General features: G+C 37.9%; 2 protein-coding genes across 2 annotated transcripts; one reads left to right on the top strand and one right to left on the bottom strand.

Annotated features, from left to right (window-relative positions):
* The first annotated feature begins 4,560 nt into the window (after positions 1–4,560).
* On the top strand, positions 4,561–6,136 carry LOC104612572 (uncharacterized). The gene has a single exon (XM_010280015.3). It carries the CDS (start codon positions 5,114–5,116, stop codon positions 5,990–5,992), a length of 879 nt encoding a protein of 292 aa, XP_010278317.1. The 5' UTR covers positions 4,561–5,113; the 3' UTR covers positions 5,993–6,136.
* A 7,858-nt stretch (positions 6,137–13,994) lies between these two features.
* On the bottom strand, positions 13,995–17,763 carry LOC104612571 (CTTNBP 2 amino-terminal-like protein). The gene is made up of 2 exons (XM_010280014.3): positions 16,927–17,763; positions 13,995–14,573 (listed from the first exon to the last, which is right to left on the bottom strand). Exons 1-2 carry the CDS (start codon positions 17,197–17,199, stop codon positions 14,403–14,405), a joined length of 444 nt encoding a protein of 147 aa, XP_010278316.1. The 5' UTR covers positions 17,200–17,763; the 3' UTR covers positions 13,995–14,402.
* Positions 17,764–26,484: the final 8,721 nt, after the last annotated feature.

Here is a 26,484-nt window from a genome sequence, read left to right as displayed (position 1 = left end):
CGTGACAAAGTGATACATGATGTCGTGGAAGTTGGCGGTCTCCATTGTCATCATCTCTTGAGGAAAAAAAAATTATTCCTTTTCCTTCCCATGTGGACTGAACAGGAAGAGTGTATAGAGATTATCCAAAAAGGGTGGCAAGAGAATCCAATCGACCCTTAGGCCTACAAGGTGGTCACCAAGCTTAAGAAAGTTAAAAACTTCCTAGTGGAATGGAATAAACATGTCTTTGGAAACATCAATCAGAAACTCAAAAACCTCGAAGAAGAAATAACAGAAAGACAGAATTGTACTCATCAAAAGGAGGAAGACGGTGGAATTAAAAAATTTGATAAATCAACACAATAATTGGCTCAAATATGAAGAACAATTGTGGAGAAGGAAGGGGAAAAAATACAAAGTTTTTTCATCTCCATGTGAAATAGAAAAGAAGATGGAACACAATAGAATGGTTAAAGGGTTCAAGAACATGGATAAATGAAAGGAAGGAAATAGCAATAAGTTTTAAAGATCACATTCTCAGAATAAGTGGTTCAAATGAATTCCTAGACCCATCATCTCTAGATAATTTGATCCCAAACCTTCTCACAAGAGAAGACCAAGAATCCCTCCTTGTAGTCCCCTCTGTTGAAGAGGTCAGAACAACCTTGTTTGAGATGAACCGACACAAGGCTCCGGGACCATAAGGTTTCACTCCTTTCTTTTACCAGAAATTTTGGGATGTGGTTGGGATGGATCTCACAAAAGTTATCCAAAATTTCTTCAAAAGACAGAGATTGTTGAGAGAGCTAAACCACACAAACTTAGTCTTCATACCAAAGAAAAGTAGCGCTGAACAAGTGAAGCATTATAGGCCAATAAGCTTGTGCAATGTAATCTATAGAGTGCTATTAAAAAATCAGAAAGGGAAATAAAGATGGGCTGCTCTAAAATTAGATATGGCCAAGGCTTTTCATCGAATGGGGTGGGAATTCATCATAGAGATGATGAAAAGATTGGGATTCCCAGGAAAATGGTGTAATTTGATTTACCAATGTCTCTCAACAGTCTCCTTTTCGATTCAATTAAATGGAAGTCCTTGTAAGGTCTTCACCACAAAACGAGGACTCCAACAAGGAGACCCCCTCTCCCCCTTTTCTCTTCATCATTGTAATGCAGGTGCTCTTATATATTCTCTCAAAGGAAGAAGAATTTGGTAAAATTGAAGGCATTGCAATGGGTAAAAAACACAAGGAAAATATCCCATCTAATGTTTGCTGATGACTGTTTAGTCTTCACCAAAGCAAATCCAACCTTCCTCCATCTAAAAGCACTGAAAAAATTTGAAAAAATCTCAGGGCAACAAATAAACTATCAGAAATTTGGTATAGTCTTTAGTAGCAATATCCACAGAGTCCACCAAAAGTTCATGTGTAAGATGCTCAATATGAAGATCATGGGTTACCATTCAAAATATTTAGGCTCCTGGTTGGCGGACGAAAGGAAAAAGAGTAATGCTTATAGCGAGATGATTGATAGAATTGAGAAAAGAATGGATTCCTAATAAGCAAAGCTTCTCTCACAAGCGGGAAGAACAACACTCATAAAACCAGGACTCAAAAGTATACCAACCTATATTATGTTAACGAACCTCCTAACAAAAAAAGTCTTAACAAAACTCAACCAACTCTATAGGAAGTTTTGGTGGAAGGGGAATAAAGAAAAAAGTTATGGCCATAAAATTGCTTAGAGGAAAATCCGTAAAATGAAGAATGATGGAGGTTTGGGTTTGAGGAGAGCTAAAGAAATGAATAAAGCCCTCTTTGTTAAACAAATCTGGAAATTGCTAAGCGGGAGTGAAGACCTTTGTGCTGAACAAATCAGAACAAAATATTTAAAAAATAAAAGTTTCTTCACCTGCGAGAAGAAAAACTCAGATTCATGCATTCATGGTGGTGGAAATGTGTTCTATCCTTGAGGAAAGATCTAGAAAAACAACTACATTGGAAGATGGGACGGGAGAGAAGATAGATGCTTTAAATGATCCATGGATTCCTTGGAGTGAAAATAGTAAACCCACATTGAAAGATGGCATGCTCCAATAAGAACAAAACTCTACTATCCATGTCAATGATCTCCTATCACAACATGGTATGTGGAATGTAGAGATTCTAAGAAAAATCTTTGATGATGTCATAGTAGAAGCCATTCAACATATCCCTCTAAATCCTGACAGCCTAGAGGATTGTCTCTTATGGAAAGGAACATCAGATGGGACTTTCTCTGCCGGATCAACCTATAGAACTTTCATTGCAGATCTAATATCTGACCCCCAAAATGTAATTCAGTAGAGGATGTTGTGGAACTACAAGCTCCATACAGATGCCAGATCTTTGGATGGAAGATCTTATCAAATGCAATCAAAACAAAGAGTCATGTCCATTCTGGATTCAAAATCATCAATTTTATGAATCCTCCCTTATGAAAGCGGTTTGGCTGCAAGGTCAAGTAGGCTTTAACCCAGATAGTTTTCTGCAAGTAAATACAATAGACTTCCTGTCGAGGTGGTCTCGAAATGCTGGAGGGAACAAGTCCTTAAGGAAAATTTACTTATCTAGAATTATGGCCCTCCTAAGAAGTATATGGGATGAACAAAATGAAGTTGTTTTCAAGGCTAAAATTCCAAATCCTCTGGATGTCTGTAATCGTGTAGATCTTTATTTTCCTTTGAATGTGAACAATATAGAAGGAAATGTGAAAGGTGACTCTCTAAACACGGACACACTCGCTGTCTTTAAACTGCTCATCTGCCAATTATATAATAGTGGATGGATCTTGGGACACAAATACACATAGAGCAGCAACGTGCCTCTATCTATCTTCTTACAATACAAGTACTGAGATTGCAGAAGGAGAACCCTGCATGGCCATCTCGTAAGGTGAAACTGAACAGTGGGCAATCATCCGAGGCTTAAGAAAGCTGATTTCTCAGAACATCATTTCAGCAACTTTATTGTTAGATGCAAAGGCAGTGTTAGAAGGCACTAGAGAAACCAAAAGAAACATCTTATGAAATGAACACCTTACAAACCACATTAAGCATCTATTGACTTTTTTTTTAAAAAACTTATCTTTAGTTTATGTAAATAGATGTAATACAGTTTTAGCGCATGTTCTAGTCAAGAAAGTTAGACTAAGGAACTCTTTTATCTCTTTTAATAGACTCCCCCCTCATCTAAGTAGATTAGATCCTGTACCTGTTCATGGACCGGGTAGCCCGATGGCCCGGCCCGCACCCCGGTCGGGCTTGGTCATGTAATTAGGCCTGCGGGCCTGACCTCGGGCCTAACACAGTAAACCCGATTGTGTTTCGGGCCGGGCTCGGGATTTATCAAAAAGCCCGGCTCGGCCCGACTCAGCATTATATATTTTATAAAATATATAATATGTATTTTATATATTATATAAAATATATAAATAATATAATATTTATTAAAATATATATTTATAATTTAATATATACATTTTTTATTATTTTCTTTATAATTTCTCTCTCTCTCTCTCTCTCTCTCTCTCTCTCTCTTTCTCTCTCTCTCTCTCTCTATATATATATATATTTTTTTTTTCAGCCGCTTCAGCAGTGGTAATAGTATGGGCTAAATTTCGGGTTTGGGCGTAGGCCCGGGCTTTGGGCTTTTTATGAGGACCGGGCTCGGGTTTGGGTCTTAGAAAAATCTGTTAATACAGAGTGAAAGCCCGATCCGAGCCCGACCCATGAACAGTGGGCAGCTGATGAATCCCTGATGTTTTTATTGGTTCCTCTTTTGAAAAAAAAAAAAAAAACGTTGCACAGACAATAATTAATAAATAAAAGAGAAGGAAGTCAGGATTCAGTAACCATGAGAAAGGTTAGGGGAAAAGCGAGAGATGGACAAAAATAAATAAAAGGCCCAGTGGCCCACTTATTCTCTCTCTCTCTCCCTCCTTTTCTTCCACCTTTTTTTTAAACGATTTCCCCTCGTAATGTCTTACTGTTTAATAGAAAAAAAGGAAAAAAACTATACTATTAGAAATTCTTGTACATCACAGAATGCATTAGACTTTTTTAGACAATGATACATCACATAGTGTATTAGATTAGACATTTTTAAATGTTCAAATTACTCTTTTGGATGATTCTTTTTCCTTGAAATAGGATAGATAATTTCATCAGATTGGGTTTAGTGATATTGTACCACTTAAATATGAAATAAAGAAGACAAGCACAAAATCGTTTAGAAAATTTGTAATTAGGCCATTTAAAATTGTCTAATACCTGGTCTGGTATGAGTAATGCACATGGGCATTATTACGACAAAATAGTGAAATACTAAGGAAAATGTTCATTTTATTAAGCCAAAAGGCGAAAAATTAATGCTCGGAATGCAATCAAGAGACCAACAACAAGAACAGAGTCAACAGTCTTTACAAGGATACTGTATATTCTTACCTATAATCATATAATAACAGATTAAACAGGGAAAGGGTTTGTCTACTTTTTTTTTTTTTCTTGGTAAATATGAATGATAACAACTTCAACTTTCTCTACTATCTGACTTCACAGTATATTACAGTTTACACGCCACACTTTATACTTTCTATTCCCTGGAATAAAAACAATCTCTCTCACAGTTGATCGACGCTTCTCTCAAAGGTGGTGTTGACGAGAGTGATGAGTGATGACACAAGGTAAGGTATTTCCCTAAAAAGACGTCCTCATTAAGTCCTTTTCCCACTCCCACTCTCTCTTTCTTATTGTAAGATGTAACCGCAGCAGAACTCCCAATAAATACTCTTTATTGTGACTGGGTGATGTGTTGTCTGCTCTCTCTAACTTAATTACCATTCCCGCCTGTTAATGAATCCTCACATCTCATCTCATCTCATCTCTCTCTCTCTCTCTCTCTCTCTCCACCTCCGACCTCTCCCACCACTCTCTCTCTATTTCTCCGGTTAAAACATCGCTGCTGATTTCCACCGCTTCAATTTAGGCCTGGAACTCACTATGCCACTTACAATCTCTTCTTACTTGAAGGAATTCACGGGTTCAAAAGCTTCAGCCGTTACAGTCTTTTGAGTTTGCAGCAAAATCGAAATGGGTTGTTGTATCAGCACCAATGAGAGTGGTGAAGAGAAGCTAGCTTCCCCAAAGCACCAGCATTTATCGGAGAGAGCTTTGGTGCCGGAGCTTGACTCCTCTTGCGTTAGAAGGGCCAACGGCAAAGCTCCTCCACCTGCACCTCCTCCGGTTGAAGAGGAGACTGTGAAGGAAGTACTGTCGGAGACTCCCAAACCCAAGCTCCTCCCTTTCCCGAAGATTCACAACGAGAAGATCCGGAAGCCCTCTTTGCTGGACCTTGAAGAGGAGAGTGTGGAGAAGAAAGCTCCATCCAACGCAGTGGAAGATGCCTCTGAAATGTCGGAGATCTGTAGCGTAAGCGAGAGCCTCTCCACGACGACCATGACAGAGAGGAAGGACGACGAAGAGAGGAGCCGGGATGACGGAGAAGTACGGCAGAGAGTGGATAGATCTCCGGGTAAAGTCCCTAAAAAACGCTTTGCTTCAGGTGATTTGGCCGGGAGGACAGATAAGGGAGGCAGGTCTCCTGTCAGAAGATTCGAACCGTCTCCCGGCAGAAGAACCGACAATGCCATCAGATCGGTTCACAGCAAGGAAATGAACCATGCAACGCGACGACGGATATCTGGCAACAATGGACTAAAGCAAGATCCCGGTGACAGTTCCGGTCGGAGGTCGAGGTCACCAGCCACACGTCCGGTTGAGTCAGGAGCGGCTCGGTCAACCATCGGCCGCAGCCCGTCATCGAGGAGACCCGGGATGTCCCCAGGCCGAGTCCCGCCGCTGCCTCAGGAACCTGACCAGAAGTTAGAAGAAACAAAAGACGGAAACTGGCAGACTAACGAGTCCCTTGAAAACCCTCACGTTTCGTTAGAATGCTTTATATTCCTGTAATAGTTTCTCTACTTTTTCAGATTTCATCTAGACTGTATTTTCTGTACTTGCGCAGATGTAATGAAATTGGGGATAAGATGAAAAGATCTCATCAGAGAAGGCCTTTTCGGCCGGAAAGAAAATGTGGGTCGCTGTCAACGGGAATAAGTAGTTAACATATTGATTGTTCAGTTAGCCGGTTGGGTTGTCCGTCGCCGGTGAGGTTGTAGGTCAGAAGTAGCCGTTAGTTGTGTGATGGCTCACTCTTTCTACTCATTCTGTAAATAGTAATTGATTGAAAAAGCTGGGTATAGTCGAGTCTAGAGACGTTAGTAGTGAGACAGCAAAATATTTGGGGTTAAGACCCGTATTTGATTCTCGTGATCCGTCGTGCCGAGATTCTCAGAATAACCCTTTCTCTCTCTCTCTCTCAAATTCTTTCTATCACCTGAGCAATTATAAATGAAATGCAATCAAGATTCAAGCAATGTTTCCGCGAGGTGAGTGAGGAGTGGCTGACCTTGTAGTCGTAGTTAAGTTCTTTCTTTTCAGGTCTCTCTCTTTCTGTAGATTTGTGCATTTATGGGGTTGGTGCTTCATGACAGCGAGAGCGAGGGGGTTTTGTAATCTGAATGTGTCGTGAGGGAAATGTCGGGTTTCATCTTCAATATGGATGTTGACTTTGATTTTTTTTTTTGGTAAAAAAGACTTCGAATTAAATTTATATTAGTAACTTTTCTTTTGCTTTTTTTTTTTTTTTTCTATTTCGACTGGATACTTGAAATGGTTGATATCGAATTCGAATCCTGACTGAATATTCAATTGATCTGAATTATACAGATCTAATTGAATTATTTTACCATTGTATGATTGTATCGTCACACCATCATCAAATAATTGAATAAAGGGGGGACGTAACCCGCCTTTACCTAGAGCCCATGTTACAAAGTACTCCCTGCCACCTTCCGCACAACCCAAAATCAATAATAAAGAAAAATACATACTAATTGTACCGACAGATAGGAATGTTGAAATAGTCCACTCTCAAAATGCGAGAAATTTTGAGATTGATTAATCCAGGTAAAAGTGTGCTTGGTTCCCTTATAGAAGAGTGTGCTTAATAATATATCAAAAGTTGTATATATATATATAAGCAAAAATATTATATATAATATTTTTTTATATGTATAATTTTTAATTTTTATAAGGAAATATAGCTTACAGTCGAGCCCGAGTTCAAGCTTCACAATATTCTGTTGAATCGAGCTCAAATAGTTAGATATCCAGCTCGGCTCGAACCCACCCTGCTTTCATGGTAACACTTAACACTTATATAGTAAGAGTGTTTAGCTGTGTTATATTTTATCTACGTAAGTTTTTTCTATTTCTATTTTCATCTTTTGTACCTTTTTTGCTTGTACTACATGTTTAATGGATTTTTTGTCTCATTAAGATGGTGTTTAGTTCTGTTGTTAGGTTCCGTTACCATTTATTTGAAAAACGGTGCCAATTCATTACCACATAAACATTTATTCTGAAATGCTATTTGATAAAATGTTTATTAAATAAATGTTTGTCTCAATTTGTGTTAGAGTCAACTGTTAGGAGAAGCTATCTTTTACTGTTTCCCCAGCAATAAGATGTTTATTTATTGTTCACCTTATGTGGCACCTAATGGCGTCTAGTTTTCAAGCAATATGAAAAAACGTTTATCAACCACTTTTCTTGTTTTTATAAGATAAATCAAATACAAAACATTTATTAAATAATGACACAATACCAAACAACCTCTAAATTTTAGTAACTTTTACTCTTAAGGCCTCGCTTGTTTGTATCTTTGTAACTTACCCAAGTAAGAGAGGTAAGTGCATTTACCCATGTTCTTTTGATTTCCAGGATTCTCAAATAACAAAATGACATTTTTACTCATAAAAAGATAATATAAAAATAGACAAAGTTGTCCCATTATACTTTATAAAATTTTCCCCTAGGTGGGAAAGTTATCCACCTAGGAGATGGGTAAATTTTACCCGAGGAAGTGGAGCTTATTCTACCATAGAGCCCATTAGTTAATGCAAAAAAAGAATGTAAAGTTGGTCAATGGAAAAAAAAATATCCATTGACTAAACAGGAAAATAACTTATCCACATAAGAGAAGTGTAAAACTTTTCAAATAAATAGCAAATAAATTTATATGAGGGAAAGTTGTTATACTTAAATCCCACATCTATTGATAAAGGCACATCCATTTTGGGTAAATGTTGGGGGCAAAGTTGTAAATGGGAAAATGATCCCCATTGACCAATAATCCTACGTTTTTTTTGCGGATTCAATGCGAGGCCCATGAAATAATTATTTTTTTATCCCTTTTAATATTATCTTTTTAAGAATAAAATGGTCATTATGTCACTCACCTAAGAAATAAAAGAATATAAGTAAATACACTTGCATGAGAAACACTTGTCGAACAAGTGTATTTACCCAATTATATGGCCAAAAGAAAAGCGAACGGGGCTTAAAAGGAAGATAGGTTCCTAAGCAGTAAATATTGATTAAGGATGACTAATTTTTCCTTGAGTTCTCCTAAGAATTTTGTTTTCACTTTTCGCTTCAAAGTCATTGATACCATTATCAAAACATCACCCAAGGCCATCCAAAACTGCCATAGTTTCTGCTTGTAAAGAGGTATTTATGCCATACAAGCTATAGAAACCCATTCAAAAACTTTCATGGTTGTCTCAACTATGCTACATGAATCTTATTTCACCTTGCCCGTTCTGTTTAGTACCATATCTATCATTGAATTATGGACATTTAAAAAAAAAACAAAAGATTTATTAGTTCCACCCATGTCTTATTAAACTTCTATTGTAGCTAGGGGTGCAAATGGATCAGATTATGATCTGATCTGATCCTATTTGATCGAATTTAGATCATTCTTATTCGAATATTTGGATCGGATAATATGATCTGATAAAAAATCGGATCGGATTTGAATCACCCCCTATTCAATCCGAGAAGATCTAATTCAATGTATATTATATATTATAATACATATATATATGTTATTTATTTATTTTATATTATATTTTTATAAATCTGTTATATTATTTATTTTTTTATAAAAACATGTATATATATGATGAAAATAATTAAAAAATACTTATATTTTTTATTTTTATTTTATTTAAATTAGTATATTTTATTTTTCTTTTAATAATTTATTAATTAAAAAAAAAACAAGTCGGATCGGATCATATATGAAGATCTGACTTACCAATAGGATTCAAATTCAAATCGAGTCCTATCAAATCCAATCGGATCAGATCCAACATGAACAGTGTTTGATCAGATTCAAATATACCTTGATTCAAATCCGATCTGATCCGTTTACATCCCTAATTCTAGTCCCCATCATCTCAATATATTCTCTCACAATCATTTATTTGAGATACTCCTAAATTCCTTCCTATGATTTTCTTTTCTAACTATATCATTTCTACTTTACCGCTCATCCATCTTGCGACATTTAATTATTTTTTCACCAAATAGAAATAAAATTTATTTAGATAACCTCAAATGTATATATTAATGCTCTAATCAGTTTGGATTTTTCCCGAATAAAATGAGGCTATATCCAAATTCGATCAAATAAACTAAATGGTATAAGCTTTTTATTTTTTTTATAAATTACTGTATTTGAAATATCAAACTCGATTCGATTATATTGGACATCATGGAATACCATTTACAGTTTTACACCCCTCTATAACTGAATATAGATAGATAGTTCAACAATTCTGAGGACCCTAGTCGAAGAAAGAGCTACGGCCTACGACCTGAACAACAAAAAGGTACAGGATAGAATAATTCTTCCATCTCCAGTTGGATCGGCCTGCTTCGGGAATACTCTCTCCATGTTTACGCTTTGTCCATTACGAAAGATTTGTTCTGTGACAAAATCCATCCACAGATAGGCGTGATTCTTTCTTCTTCTTCTTCTTCTTTTTTACGAGAGCGGTGGATTTTAATTAACCCTCCTCGTCAGAGGCTTGAGGCTAGTCTAGGGACTGATTTCTGGAAGTAATTTGGCAAAGTTTTGGACGGTGGCAAGGATCTAAATTCCGTAGCCGTTGCATTGGAGGGTTGTGGGTGAGTGGTCCTCTTCCTTTTTAATTGTAGAGACCGACCTTTTGTTTTCTTGTAGCAGATCATATAATCCTTTTTTTGTGTTCAACTTCTAATCTCTATGCCCTTCTTTCTCTTTCTCCCTGCACCACTCCCAAAGTTAAAATGAAGTAGAAGGTCTCGAGGTTTCTCAATTCGGCCGAGAAGCCAAGCCCCCCTGCTACGTGGCCCTATCTTTTCCTGCCACGTCCAAGATGAGGGAAGCCCTCGTTCTAGGATTCTTTGTTCCTGGGCCATTTTAATTTTTAAATTCCTGACCATCATTCGTGTGATGCTTTGCATTGAGGATGAAAATGTCAGTAGGGCAGTCTGGTCATGTACTCTGTCTCGATTTGTAATTGTGTTAGCAATATTTGAGGTGCAATCTGGGTTGGCCCGAGCCAGCATTTTACACTGTTTCGGGCTTGGCCCATTTCAAATTTTGATGAAGCCCAACTGAAGACTGCGATCTGTTATGACCGGATTTTACTGTTTTGAACCGATTAAGACCCCCGATTTAATTATATCTATATCATATAAAGCAGATACTTGACTTGGTTTTTGTGTAGATCATAAAAGTTAAATCCAAATACCATATAACATATATGGTTAATGCTTATTTCTTACAATAATATATAAAGGTCTTCGATTTTTTCTGTATTTTATGTATAAAAGGGTAAATTTATAGACAGTATAAAATATAATTTTGGTTAGAAGGACATGAGTGCATCAACATATGAACTTTACTATTTAATTTCATTTTTTATTAAAGTTATATTATAAAAAACAAAGTTCCAAGTTGTTATTATCATAGGGAATTATAGATGTCAAGTGTAATCGGGTCTGACCTTATTACCCCAATTAATAATTGATTCGATTGTGGGTCTATTTTATAAAACTGATTCACCCAGACCAGATCCATTGAAATCTCTAATGTCAAAAATTGGCTCTTTTTGACAAGGTATGGGTCAATTTCTTGGGCTTGATTTGTATTTATTGATAAAATATGTAATACTTGCCAAATACGTACTACCTACCTCCTGTCGCAAAGACTCAACTTGCTCTCTGACCATGAGTCAGCCATCTTTTTATTGGGGATTAAGCTTACGTTAACAGTGCTTACGGGTACGCCCCCCCCAACTGTGGGCGACATGTTTGTATGATTTTCAATTTGAGGAGTCGATGAATTAGGAACTTTCCTACTTTGAGTCTAGGCACCAGAGAAAGCTTTGTAGAACGATTCTGCTGATTCTGGAAAATATGAACAAGGGACAGAACATGCAGAAAATCGTTTTCTATTTTGAGCAATTTGGAAACAAATGAATAAACATGATTCCCAACCCAAGAAATTGAACCAAGCCCAGACAAGACTTTAGAACAAACTCCATCAACCAACTAAATGCAGTAGAGTAATGTAGATAGATAATGCACACAATGAAATGTGATAAAGATAGGAACTTTGATGCATCAGTCAACAACCAAGCCAAGGAGTAGGAGTCGGCTGAATTGGAATCACCTTGGTCAGCATAACTCAAGAATGGATATGGATTGAACTTTGAAGGTGACTCCAAACTCATTGTTGACTATCAATCATAAAGCATTTACCCTGTGGAGAATAAGTTCAATGGTTCAAGAAATCTGAATGCTTCACGTCTATTACAAGGCAACTCATACATATAGTATGGGAAATTGTGTAGATGATATGCTGGCTAACTTGGCCAATTCCCTAGTGGATGAATCATCATGGGTCGAAGACTGTGAAGAGGCGTCGTGGGGTTGCATAGAAAAGAAAGAAAGAAAGAAAGAAAGATAATCTGGAATTATAGCTTGGCCCATAATTGATAATCCAGTAGCCAGAAGGAGGAGAAAAACAAGGACCTTAGCCCCTTGGATAAGGGGGCTCCAATAGGAAAAGCTGTCATAGAATTTATGAATTCCAGACCACGCAACCTAAGTAAAGATGCATTCTTTTATTGGTTAGTACTAAGAAGCCATTCCCACTGTGGATAACAAAGTCACTACTCCTGCTACATGGTGAGAGACAGACTCTTTTATAGGCATAGAGATCTGATTGGGAAGTGTTGCAGACTGGGTATTATTTAGCGAAAGATGCCAATCAGAAAGAAGGCGGTGAAGTGAGCCAAGACACTGAGCAAATGACAAAACTGGAGGGACACCATATAATGGCCTGTCTTACATTCACTGTCATCCCTCCACTCCAGTCCACATGGGCTGGTTCTTCATTTTTGGAGGGTCTTTTGGGTTGTGACAAACCCATATGACTCGTGTCAGAACAAAGAACACAATTGAGGATGAGGAGGATCCTTTCTCCCATTCTCTATTCTATTCTATTCTATTCTATTCACAATTTTCTTTCTTTCTTTCTTTCCCAGCTTCCCTTTTTTATTGGCACATAAAATTTAAGATCATCCACCCTTCCCTATCCATGCATGCTCTGGTTCTAAAATGGACCGGACCAGAGTTTTAGGATTTGGAACAGGCCCAATTAAAATCTTACACTTTATAGTCCATTCCAGCCCAAACCCATGTGATATGTCACATAGCAAATTACACGCCATCCGCATGTTTTTTGTTTTTTGTGTGTGTGAGAGAGTGGCAGGCAGCAATTTTCTCACTCCTCAATGAGCTCTAGGCCATGATCGTACTATTTTCTTAGAGGAGTTGCATTCAATTATTGGGTCCCGACATTCACTTGGCGTCCACAGCTCATAAACTTAATGTTTGCTTTTGCAGAAAGCAGAATGAAACTCTACAGCCATGAAAGCAATAATAATAACGATAAGCAGTTGGATTTTGGAAAATAAAACTCCATCCCCGGACCCTTATATTCATTTTGAATGTTATCCAAGAAATGCAGCAGCTTTGGTTGCTACTAACTAGGGCTGTGACTTTCCCGAAAAAAATGGGATTGGGTTGGGTTAGGTTAAAAGTTGGGTTTAGGTTAGGGTTGAAAATTATGAACCTGACATAATCTTATGTTCAGTTAGGGTTGAGGCCTTATGACCAACTAGATCTAATCCAAACCCAATTTAACTTCATCTTTACATACTTAAATATTATATAAATATGTATTTATTTAAGTACTTAGATATATGTATGTATTCATGCATCTATGTACACAATAAGGTAAATTTTGAAACAAAAATAAATTAGAATTTGCACCCAAATCATGTGTCCAATAATCCTACACGAATAAGTACATTTGGCATGAAGTTATCGGGTTGGGGGTTCAACAAACTGGGGTTGGGTTAGGATGGATCTCAACCCGATCTAACCCAGCCTATTTACACCTACTAATAATAACACGGATAAGTTGTTACCGTATGTGTGGAGAAAACAGAGAGGCCTGCTGCTATCTATTTATACAAAGCAGCTTTGCAAGAAAATTGTAGTTTGGCTCTTGGCTTGGATGCAGAAGTGATGATGACGTCTCGTACTCTGTTGCAAGTTTATGGGTAACCAAGTCACTAGCCGTAAGAACACTACAAAACTGAAGCATGGGTCCTGTTCGATCGAAGCTTTCAAGTTGGCATTTGAAACCTGTTAGAAAGATTGAATTTTATCAGGTTGTTGCAGCATCCGAAGAAAACGGTAACCTTGGGGGTTTGAACCAGTAATGAGTCAAGCTAGATTCCTGGCTTCAGCTTTTTGAGTCGATAAAGTTCATTAATTGTAAGCAAGGGAAGATGAATGTTCTAGCTCATTGAACTAGCTCGAGAAGCCTCCATGTGTTTCTTATCTGTTTTTGGGCATACCCCGGGTTAATTGATACAAAACTAGCATTTTTCTTGAGCAAAAGTAAACAGTTGGATTCAAACCTTTTTTATACAAACAATGAACAAATAGCCTTTATCTCTCATTCCAAACCCCAGCTATTTTCCTCGATTTTTACAAGCCACTGACCAATTCAAAGGACGAGAAACTCGTCACGTTTGACAGACCTCAATCACTGATACAAAAATGTTAAGAGGAAATCATAATCAAGGCACAAAAGAGAGCCCATGCAAACAAGAGCAAGTTAAATTTGCTCATCTGAAATTGTCCTGGAATCTGGACAACCTGTTCGCCATATTCAGTATTTGCATGAGAAAAATGGGGAAAAAAGGTGTCCTTGCTCAAGTTTGAGATGTTGATATTCGATTGGTGTGTTCCATTAAGATCCCTCTGTTCAGAGTTGTTTTTCTTGGTTTGGATCTTCTTCATGGAGGGATCTAAAGTAATGTCTTCTTTACACTTTTTCTTTTCAAGTCAAGGTTGAGTTTACACCCGTGGCAGGGCAGTTGAATGAGACATGCTGGTGGAGAGGCCATGAAACACGCTCTGGAGGGCATGGCACAGGAGCTGGGTGAGCAATGAAGGTGGGAATTTCTTCTCCTGGCATCAACACTGACACACCACTAGCATATATCGACATCTGCAAATTCCAACAAAGAACATAAACACAGAAGTTAACATCTAAACTTGTTATCAATCCTAAAATAGGCAAAGCTTCAAACTTTCAATAAGGTTGTTTAATAGGTTTGATAATGATAACATTACACTGACAACAGCACCAGTTAATTACTAAGACTACAATAATAGGAAAGCAGCTGCAAAATAAACAAAAGCAGCTACAACTCAAGACTACTGTATAAACAAATGTATTATTCTATTAGCAGCCAGCCTTCCAAAAATGTTACACAATTCAGAGAATGACCGAAAACCTGTCTTTGGGGTATAGATAAGATCAGAAGCGCCACTTAACTGGCAAAATCAGGAATTTCAGGACTTGAACAGAAAGTCTATCTTTCAATAGTTGATAAAACTTCTGTAACACTTATAGAAAGATCTATTAGAATGTAATGATAAATACATTCACACCACTACTGCTAACACTACCAACTAGGGCCTATTAACTTGGCCTGAATCCTGTGAAAACATTGTACTACCAATTTTCGAAGCAAAGCAAAAAAATCTGTGAAAGAAATGACCCAGAAAATGTGATTGGTAGTTACGAAACATCATTAGCATTTTCCACTGGCAATCCATATAGAACGTAGAAGTAAATAATTGGACCAAAAGAGATCTGTCCTAGTCATTTCTTCCACCAGAAATGGCAATAGTAATCTTAGTGAGTTAGTGTAGTGCTCTCCCAGGCAAAAATGTTCAGAATAAAAAAAAAAAAGAAAAACATTTTTAGCAAGGTGAAAAGAAATGCACCAGACAAGATCCAGAAAATGTGGTTGGCAGCTTATGGACCTTTGCCAGCATTTTCTTCACTAGCAATCTTGCAGGTAGAAACGGACAACATGAATCAAAGAGGAGATTTTTGTCCTAGCTGTTCCTTCTAACTCGAATGCCAATAACAACCCCAGTTTCCAAGTAGACTATAAAGGATAACGCCACTGTCTATTCTTTTCCTTCAAAAGGGAGGATTCTTTCATCTTTGAATGTTTAAACCATAGAAAAATAAGAGCTCATACTGGTAGTTTAGTACGAAGCACATGGCATTATCAACTGAGATAACAGACATGCCCCAATACATTCTACTGCCAACTATAAAAAACACCATGTACTAAAATTGGATAAACTGACACTTCTAAATGCCCCAATTGATCATCATCCAAACAACTTTTATATCCTAAACCAAAGGTTGGGATCGCTCCCCAATCCTGAACCATAGGCCAAATTGTAAAGCAAAAAGTAGATAGATGGGTGGATGATGAGGCCCATGACATGACCACGAATAAACAATTACAAATGTATTATTAGTATTATCATATGAGCATAATGCAATCTGCAAAAATGTCCAAGATAATTAAACTGAGTTGTTTCAATAAAATCATCAGAAAACTGTTCATTCTAAGTCCTAACCCTAAATATGTTAGAATGTAGAAGGATGTTTCTACAAAACTAATTCCTCCACATTTATATTTATGTAACTTAGTGTTTTTGGTTAGTTCTTGACTTCATGGAGGGTAAGGTGGGTACTGGGTAGTCTAGCAGGACCCCAACCAGAAGAAGCAGAAGTACGAAATCATAATAACCATAATTCTATAGTTTTCTGGTGACCCATCAATTGGATGATCAAGATCAACTAAAGTAGACTTATTAATGGTTAAGATCATCCCAAGGCATTCTCTTCCATCAATGGTGTGTCCGTCATTTGAAACAACCACTGTAAGTCCGAACCACAAAGACCCATTTAACTTTAAGGTAGCGAAAACCACAAATGAAGAAGAAGCTACATTTTTATGAAAAGACCAATATATCCCCACCTTTCCATGTTCAGGTAATCAGGTGGCAAAAGGTTAGGAAAGAGAAAAGAGGAAAGGAAGATAATTTGAAGGTCAAATTTAAAATGTCTGAAACTTATTCAGAACTTCATTTCCAGAATAGAAAGGCTGCTGGCTGCGTCTTTCTCGGAGTATGATAAGCCATCCCCTACTTACCTAGATTAAAGCATAAAATTTTAAATAGAAATATGAAAAGAACATAAGGCTTCATTTCAAGTAAGTATTTGCTTTGCTTCTACAGTACTAGCCAAACAATGGATATATGATTATTGAAGAAAGTAAATAAAATTAAACCGAAAAGCCAACCCAACGAAGGACATTTCGGTCGTAATAAAGATAGTTTCTCCACTCAGGTGAGGTTGCAGACTTGCAGGCAAGAGGAACTACAAGATTTCAAAGAAAAACATAAAACAGAGTGGAAGAACAAAACAGTACTTCTGTCCTGTCATGATGAAATAATCAAAAATAGAGAGAGAGAGAGAGAGAGATTACTTTGGGTGATGGGTGACCAAGCTTTCCGTTGAAGGCCATCTGCGCCTCGAGATCGTTGTGATTTCTACCGCCAGAAGGCGTTAGTCCGGTTGATCTCGGCCTTAGAAATCTCTCGAAGATGGCCATAACGAGAAACATGGAAATAAGAATCGCAGTTGCAACAAATCCAAAAGAAACAGCATTAACAGAGTTATCAAAATTTCTCCAGTGCTCGTCTCTCTGCACATTAAGTGGAGCTCCAGAAGGTTGCATACCCCAGCTATCTTCGCCCATTCTCCCCTATATTTAACAGAACTTCTCTCTCATGATGAACCAAATAAAACTAGAGAAGCTCGCAGCACACAAAGGAAAGAAAAAAGAAAAGAAAATCCAGCCATCCTTCTCCTCATGATACTGCAGTTTTGATCTGGTAGACGAAGAAGAAGGTCATGGCCGCTTCGACAGGACCAACCAAATTAAAAGGAATCGATGGGTTTACGAGAGGAGACAACCCTCGTTTCAGGGTCTTTCACGCCCTTGTCGAAGCTTGCTTGTACTAACTACACAGAGAACCTCTTCAGCGTTCACAGAAAAGCTGAGAGAGAGAGAGCATGTGACCCTCCTCTGGATGTGACCCAAGGGCCAAGGTTGAAACGAGAGCTGCTTGGTGTGGGAACTGGGATCGATAGCTCTCTGTCTAATATACAAACAAACTTTTTTTAATTGTTAACACGTTCGTACACTGTTTATCATAAATTAATATATAATTACACCAGTAAAGCCTAATCTCTGAAAAAAAGGGGAATTTGGGCCTGCTCTCTTCATAGGCATTGGGCTGCTTCTAAAGATGACAGACAGCGATACGATATGCGAGTGGGACTCTGATTTGCCGCGACTCATTGTTGCTACCGTCCTTCACATCCTCTCTTTTTATGGACAAAACAGAAGGCCACACCCATCATCCTTCAATGTATCAATTCAATCAACCAACCGAGTGGTGGCTCGGTTGGCACGTAACTGGGTAAGCTCCAGACACAATCCGGTTTCCAATTCCGCTATTAACAGCACTACATTCACCTTTTAGAAGACTGTAATATTATAGATAACGTTTGCTGTATTATACCATGAAAGTTAAATTGCGGTATTATATTTATACCATTCCCAAGGGCTTGGGCTTGGGCTTGGGCCTGGGCCTCTATTTAATTTATCTCCTAATTCAATAATTTTTTTTGTTCAATTAATAAAAATTTCTAATACAAGCAATTGCCCTACTTTCTGATTCTCCGCTGAAAATTAAGGATGCAGTGGCTAACGCATGAAGGCTGTAAACTTCTGAAGTATATTAATTAGTGGTTGTTATAACTTCTAAATTGGGCTGGTCCTGGCCCAGCCCAACGGCAACGAGATATCCATGAACAAACCTGCAGCCTCGCCTCGCTGCGTGATTGCCTCGTCTTCGCATAAGAATTTCGGTAATGCCATTGTGGAGTGTCGGGAGTGTGGACTGTGGAGTGTGGTGTGAAGCAGATTCCCATGAGTCATGACCCATCATCCGATGGAGTCTGTCTGACAAAATCATCCGTCAAAAGGAAGGGTATATGTGCAATTCCTTACAAAATGAAGGGTATAAGCGTCCTCTACGATTGTCTGTGTCCTTTTTTTATTCTGAACGGAGCAGAAGTCCACAGACTTTATGGGGAAAATATAAATAAGAATAGCAAGTACACACAGTATTATCTCAACGACAGCGAGTGAAACAGCGAGTGGTCCCCCCCACCCATCGCACCTTGCCAGTTGCCACCTACGTTTTCCGACGTGTCGCTCAACTCACACATCATTAACGGTGGGCCCATAGAAGTGACATGGCGTACGCATCATTAGGACACCTCATTAACTCACACATGCCCCTTGTCTCCAACTTCCTCAGCCCGTGTTCCTACGGGAAACCCCTTGGACACGTATCACCTGGCTATTTGTTCATCAGTAATTTCGCCACGTGTACTGAGCTGGATCGGTCGGGGATGAGAATAGCAATACAACCGACATATCACCCTTCCATGTCGGCCTTTCCGGGCTCCACCTCCGCAAGTAGACAGCCGAATCTCAATGTTGTCCCCATCGGATGGCCCAGATTTCTCCATAACACCACAAATTTTGGCCGCCCGATGAAGCCCGGATTTAATGCATACTCTAACGAGCGATGGATGTGGGTCAATGTCAACGGGAATCGCCATCAAATGTCAGGTTACCGGGCGTGCAAGCCACGTGTCACATCACTCACGTGGATTGAAGATCACACGAGCGATGGCGTGTGGAGATGAATGAGCTTTTCAACTTTGACGGAGAAGTTTGACCGTGCAATTGACCCGGGGTGACCGTATCCGTATGAGAGAGTGTCAGAGTCTGAGAGTGGGTTGGGTGGGCCTCGTGCGCGAGTCTGGCTCACGTGAAGGACCTTTCGCTTTCCTTCTCTCACTCACCACTCTCTCTCCCCCCTCTCTCTCTTCCCTTTCTCTTCTTTTGATGTTAAACAAACAGAATTAGTGCTTGGACCGACATGCCTGAAGCAAGTAGGAACCAGCTTTTACGGTTTTAGTTACAAAGATGGTAAGATGGGGGGCCCATGAAAATTATGCATGATGAAAGGATCTTAGCCGTTTACCAAATCTATAACTTTCTTGGTCCGTTCTACCCTACGGGCCGGCCCATTCCCTATTGGTGGAGCACTAATATCCATGAACCATGACCCCTTGCCCTTGCATCATTATGAATTGATTAACAGTAATCCAGTACATCACATCAGTACATCAAGATCTATTTTGAGGTAGAATCACTCAGAAAATCTGTGGATTAGTAGTCCCATCATGGGCCTAAAACATGGTTTAGATAAAGATAAAGTTGAAAGCTTGCGTAGGTTAGAATAATAATTCGCCCCAAAAGTAAAAAGGAGATCATTCCAATATTCCAGCCCAATATCAATATGTTCATTGCTCACTTGTCAAGTTGTCGTCTCCATTTTGTCTTCCCATTAGTATGATTATCTTGCACTAATAACTGTACCAGAAGCTTGTCATCATTTTCTCAATATTCCCAAAATGCCTTCCTCTTTATTTTGATTCCCCTTGAACATCCTATATTATATAAATGGCACGGTGCGATTGTAATCTCAGCAAAGCCCCAACCACGTGGATCTTCCCCTGCCATGTCACCCCCCCGGGACCCAGCCCACACAAACTTGTACTTCAAGTTGCTTTTTCAGGCACTGGGGTCAATTTGTCCACCGCAGGATCATACACCTCAGCGGATGCGATTCCTCTAACATTACCTAATCATGCACATTGCTCCCTGGTCCCTGCCACGTAGATCTTATCATCACAACTGTACAAGAAAAATCAAAACCAGGGATGACAAGTGGCGCACAGTTGGACCAATCAATGAAGAATTAGGCGTGGGAATTAGATCTGGTTGGATTTGAGTCGGGCCAAGGCATTTTGGGTCAGGCCACTTTTTGGGTTGGATCGGAAAAGGCTAGGTCCTAACCCTAAATATTTTAAGTTAGAATTATCCACAGGTTAGATGGGTCAAGGGTTAAATTGCCTGGGTCAATTGTTCTTTAACCAAGTTAATTGTTTTTACTAAAAATAGAAGTTTAATTATCCGGTTCAAATTATTTGAATGGGTCAACTGTCTGAATCAACAGTCAACACTAATTTGAAAACTTTGGTTTGAAGATAAGCAACCCGCAACCCGACGATGACCCATGACCGAACCCGACCTAACCCAATTTTTTGGGGGGGTTGGGTCCGTTCAGGCCATCTAGATCTGCTTCAGCCTTCAGATCACTAAATATGGGTTCCTGACCCTCTTTTTTCGGGTCGGGTTCCCCGATTGGGTCAATGACAATGCTCGAAGATCAATCTAAAGTCTAAACAATGTGATCGGAGCCGCCCTGGCCTACCTCCTAGTGGCACAGCCAGCCACCAATTATGTAAACTGAGAGTCTCCCATGGCAAAGTCCTTGAGAGGCACAGACGACTGGCGAGAGAGATAGCCGGTAGCCGAATTTTCCGGCGAGGGCGGAGGAGGTGGAGAACGAAGGGACCCATGAACAAACTTTTACTGGTGTAAAGGTGGTGGTAGTTGTAATGATTGTTATGGTTTCAAAAAGATGTCGACTGTTTGGAATATCTTCAGAGAAAGGATTAGTGCAGGAAGGTACAGAGGATTGATTCAGCGACCATCTACCGAGAAATAAGATGTCGACTGTTTGGTAGCTTCTACAGATAAAGGATTTATGGAGGTTTTACAAGGTTTAGCTTAGCGTCAAATCCATCGATGTAATTAATGGGTTTTGGTAGAATCTAGGCTTTTTTGAGGTAAAATCCAAGAGTTTTACTCGTAGGTTGTAGCTTATGCCGGAATATTTGGCTGGTTGTCTCCTTTACTGTCCCTTGGTCGGTAAGAAAAACCAAATGGGTTTTCTTTCTTCCTTGGCTGAAATCAAGGAAGAATGACGAGAGGCCCAAATCAGAAGACAAAAGAAATTAACCAAGATAATTTTAACATCTCTATCTTTTGAGGTAATATATCAACCTAATCTTCTTCTTTTATTTTAATTAACCAATATCATGTTAAGGAGGTCGTGAGCCCTATAATGGTTGAAACTGTGAAGTGGGGTTGATCGCTATATTCTTAAATTTTTTATTTAATTTTAATAGCTAAATGACAAAGTAACAAGTCTTTCAGTTGTGCAACTTCAGTGTTTGTCAAACGGCCCCTAAACAATATTGCTCTTTCTTATTTTCCATCTCTTAAAGAAGTGTACTAATTTCAGTCCTACCCAAATGAGTGAATTACCAAGTATTATATGTATTGATCTGTATCACATTGTATCATATAGAAAATAAGAGAAAAACAGATAGTGTTGAGGGTAAAGTTCAAAGTGAGATATGCATATCAATCGAGTGGTGGCTCGGTTGGCACCGTGGCACGTAACTGGGTAAACCCCAGACGCAATATGGTTTCGAGCCCCATTATTAACGGCTCTAAATCCATCTTTGAAAAGAGTGTAATGTTGTTAAATAAAGCATGCAGTACTATGCCATGAAAATTAAACTACAGCCCTATAGGGTGAAAGGCAAAAAAAGAAGGCATGATATGTATCACATTATATTGTGTGTATGGTATAGATATTTTAAGCCTTGGTTAAGAGAGTTTTTTTAACTCCTTGCTTTATGTTTCTCTTATTTTCCATCCAACCAAACATAGTTATTCTGAAATAAAACTCATGAATAGCTAATAACAATGTAATATCATATTTGAATTTTTTTTCCAAGGAAATTTTTTTTAGCCAAAAGGACAGAAGCACATGTCATTTGAGAGAGTATTTAATAGGAAAAAGGGGAGTAGTACTACTACTACTACTTTGAAAGAGTGAAGACTCATTTGAAAGCTTTCTGTTTAAGGCACTAAAAATACTACATCATGTGGTCAATAAAAAAAAAAGAAAATTCTGAGTGCAGATGAAGGAAACTGGGAGGCTCTTATAAGAAAGAAAAGAAAAAGGGCATGTGGTCATGCTCACATTGAATTCTGATATGCGCCTTACCATAGGGCGCCCCACAACATATCCTCACTTTGGATTAGAAATATCTCCAGATGATAATATCATCGAATTTGATATTAATGCGCTGTGGGACATTGTGAGGCGCGGATGTGAATTCGCTCGATTTACGAACATGCCACGGTGTCAACTGATGGTGGCAAGGAACATCATTACAGAGGATGGTTCAGGGTAATATCAGAATTGGAAAGCTGTGATGAAGGGAGGGAGGGAGAGCAGTGAGATATTGGGAAGACCAATCATTGATCCCCCTCTCTCTGCAGAAATAAAGTAGGCATAAGTGGCTCTAGGGTGGCATCATATCAATAGTTGCTGCTAGTCAAGTGGTTGCAGTGTCATTGGCTCCCAACACAGCAATAATACTTCACGTGTAAAGTGAAAGATCAGAGTGAAAAATACCAGACTCCAATCAATTGCAACTTATGACTCGGGGCTATATTTTGTTTGACAGGAAATAAAGCTTAAGAAAAGTTCTTAACAAAATTTGTGAAATTTCTTGAGAACCTTTAGAGCTGTCAATCAATAAATTGGGTCTGATTCGGGGATAAGGTGGATCAGTCCCAAAACAGATTATTAATTGATTCTATAAAATTGATTTAAAACTGAATCAATTATTAATCAGGATAACCAGGTTTAACTCGATTAGACCCCATTATAATTGACATCCATAATTTAATTATCTATAATAAGCAAAGCTTAAAACTTCATTTTTGATAATATAAATTTAGGCTCAGTTTGGAAGGAGTAGGACCTTTATATATTACTAACTATATAATTGATTGACAGCTCTAAGAACCCTTAATCAATTTTCAGTTTCTCATCTTTTTTATCAAGCTAAATGCAGCCTTGGTGACTGATTTCAGGAACTATGAACCAAACTATATCCCCCCCTCCCTAAATAAAAAACAAAACAAACAAAAAGGATCAGCCCCCAACATTGTTAAACAAATTATCAGTCTATTTAGGGCAGACTAGAGATTAGAAAACCCATTAAGTACATGTTGCCAGTAAGTTTTTTAAGTGAAGGATTGCATAAGATTTGATTTCTATAAGTTTATATATCTGTAAAGTGTGTTCAAAAGTAAACCTTTTAAATCATTCCATAAGTAATTCGATTTTAATATACCATTAATGCCCCCCTCTAAGTGCAAAGAACGTGGAGGGCGAAGGGCCTCATTAGTTCACCCTCTTATTTATTGCTATTCTTTCCCTTTATCACTTTTTTGTTAATTTTATAAGAAATTATTATTTTATTAAAACATTATCTTTTAAATTCAGATTTGTAAACTAATAAAAGGTGAAGCTTAAGGAAAAAGATGGAAAGATTGTTTAGAAATCAGAAGTTAATGTGCCGTTATCTTTTAAATTCATGAATCAACTAATTGCCTAAAGCTGTTTTTTGGTTGAAGCATTTGGATATATACATAGTTGAAAGTATTGATATATTAGACAACGTGAATGATTTTATTTTTTGAAACAAAAACACTTACCACATCTATCGAATACCCCTTAAAGGATTAACACTAATTTAAGTTTCAGTCAACCATCATCTTGGCATCATGTGAAAAAATATAAGCACCCTTGCCATAGAAATATGTAAAAGCAATAATGTAGAGTATAGTGAGAGCTCTGATCCCACTTGTGAGAGTATGATTAGACATTTGAATTGTTCATTAAATTAACAAGGAAAAAAAATAAAGAAATATTTTAAGCTTGTAATTGATGTTGTGGACCTAGAATATTTTGTTACCTGTGATTTTAAGGGAGAGGGATCTTATTCGACTGTCACCTAAAGGGGCATTTGATAACACTTTTTTAGTCCCATGGAGTCTAAAAAGTTTGCTTCTTTATCTGTCTTTAGTGCCTTACTAGGCATCTGAAGACCAAAATAATATTCTAAATGGTAAGACATTGTTCCACTGCATAATGTGGTCATGTACACACTCTTCAGATCTAACAATAAAAATAACTAGAAGGGGAGTATCTGTATTTTGGGCTCAGTGTCACTTTGAATCTTGAATTTTAAAATGTGATAGTTCAATATTTGAATCTTTTAAAACGTGTCAATTCAATACCTACGGTTAACTAATCATTAAGTGATATGTAAAAAGACATAAATGCTCTTCGATGTTATCTAATTTTCTTTATCAACCATCCAGATGCCCTTATTTTGACTCACATGAAGTCCTGTCTCTTCCTAAACATATCATTGATATCTCTGAGATGCCCTTTCGAAAAAAACATTATTCCTTATCTTCTTCCTCAAGAAGATGAAATAGGGCCCAATTTTTTGGATTGCGTGTGAGCAATCTAGTGGCTATTGGGTCGGAGCTGCTATTGCTGCTGTTGAACAACGGCAAGCTGTTGTTGCCTCTCCTGCCTTCAAGAAGCAGGGACCCAAGTGTTCTTGACGTGGATTTGGCACTGAAATCCTCAGCTCTTACAGTAAGTCCTGCTCTTGACGTGGCAAGCCTTGCACTGTTTCAGCGGGATTCCCTGTTTCAGCAGTACATTTCAAGTTTCAACAGTGCATTTCCAGTTCAGGTGGGAATGAATTCTGTTCATCAAATCAGATATAATAGGGCTGCTGAGTCAATTGACTGTTCTGCAATTAAATCCACCATTGAAGTTGGCTGAGATTCAGGTGCTGCAATTAAAGGGTTTTGGACGCTTTGATCGGTCGAGACAAGTCACTCTGAATTTGACCCATCGAGATGATAAATCTTGCTTCTAAAAGTAAATTCTATTTATAAGATCAGATATATTGGGGCTGCTGAGTTCAGAGACGTTGATGAAACCAAAAATGGCGTATCCCCAAGCGAGACAGAGTTGAAATGATTCCACAATGGCTTCTTTTCCCATCAAATAATACCAAGGGAAAGAAGCGATTATGGAATTATCTGTCATTATTTATTGGATTCCCGGCAGATTTGGGTTGTTCACCATTACTTTAGTTTGATCTTAATTCCCCGTAAAGAACGTGATTGAACAATGTTTTAATGGGTATTTTTGATAATTTCAAAAATTTTAAGTCGTATATATCATCACATGATACACATAACTGACGGTTGGTTAACAGTAGATACTGGACTGGCATATTTTAAAAGTTTGGGTACTGAAATATCACATTTTAAAGTACAGGGACTGAAGTGCCACTAGGCCCAAAGTACACGGTATAATTGGAAATTTTTGCCAACTAGAATACCCCCTTCAAAATTTTGTTAATGGCATTAAATACCCATTTTATAATTTACATTTCAAGCCAAAGAACTCAATAGTGACTTTGGAGCCTTAGTAAATGGGTGATTGTTGTAAGGCATTTGAATTGAGGTTCCATTTGGTTAACAATTGGAATTGGATTCAGAATCAAAATCAAAATCAAAATCCTTTAAAATCAAAATTGGAATGATTTATTCCCATAATCTATTTGGTTCACATAGGAATTGGAATGAGAATTTAAATAAACTGAAATGAGATTTCATTCCCAAGGGAGGGGGAGGGAATGGCCATTCCCTCAAATAGGTGAATACCATTCCATCAGAAATGGGAATGAGTCTGGATTCTGAATCTAGACCCCTATTCCCACCAACCAAATGGACCCTGAGATTTTTATTTTTTTAATCACTATTTTTTGTTCTAGCTATCACAATCATAATGTCTCATTACAACTGTGAATTGGAATCCTAACATATTGCTTTTTGTAACAAACGTTGTGTTTGGTTGCAGTGTAATTTTATTTGCACTAATACAAATGAATGGGAGTGCAAATGCAAAATGTTGATTTAATTTTGTTTTGAATTTTACTTTATTCTTATGTTACTTCATTTTTAATGCAACCAAACAAAATAAAGTAAAATTTGAAACAAAAGTAAATCAAAATTTGCAGTTAAATCATTTGCATACCATAATTTGCATCAATGCAAATGAATTTGCACTGCAGCCAAACACAGTCAAAG

The sequence above is a fragment of the Nelumbo nucifera genome, chromosome 1, assembly GCF_055504915.1.
Source record: "Nelumbo nucifera cultivar China Antique chromosome 1, China Antique-T2T, whole genome shotgun sequence".
NCBI lineage: Eukaryota > Viridiplantae > Streptophyta > Magnoliopsida > Proteales > Nelumbonaceae > Nelumbo > Nelumbo nucifera.
This window is presented reverse-complemented; position numbering and strand designations above follow the sequence as displayed.

Coding starts and splice junctions, on each gene's coding strand:
- LOC104612572 (XM_010280015.3), top strand. CDS start 5,114: ATGGGTTGTTGTATCAGCACCAATGAGAGTGGTGAAGAGAAGCTAGCT.
- LOC104612571 (XM_010280014.3), bottom strand. CDS start 17,199: ATGGGCGAAGATAGCTGGGGTATGCAACCTTCTGGAGCTCCACTTAAT. Junction 14,574..16,926: donor TTGGTCACCCATCACCCAAA/GTAATCTCTCTC, acceptor TGGAATTTGCAG/ATGTCGATATATGCTAGTGG.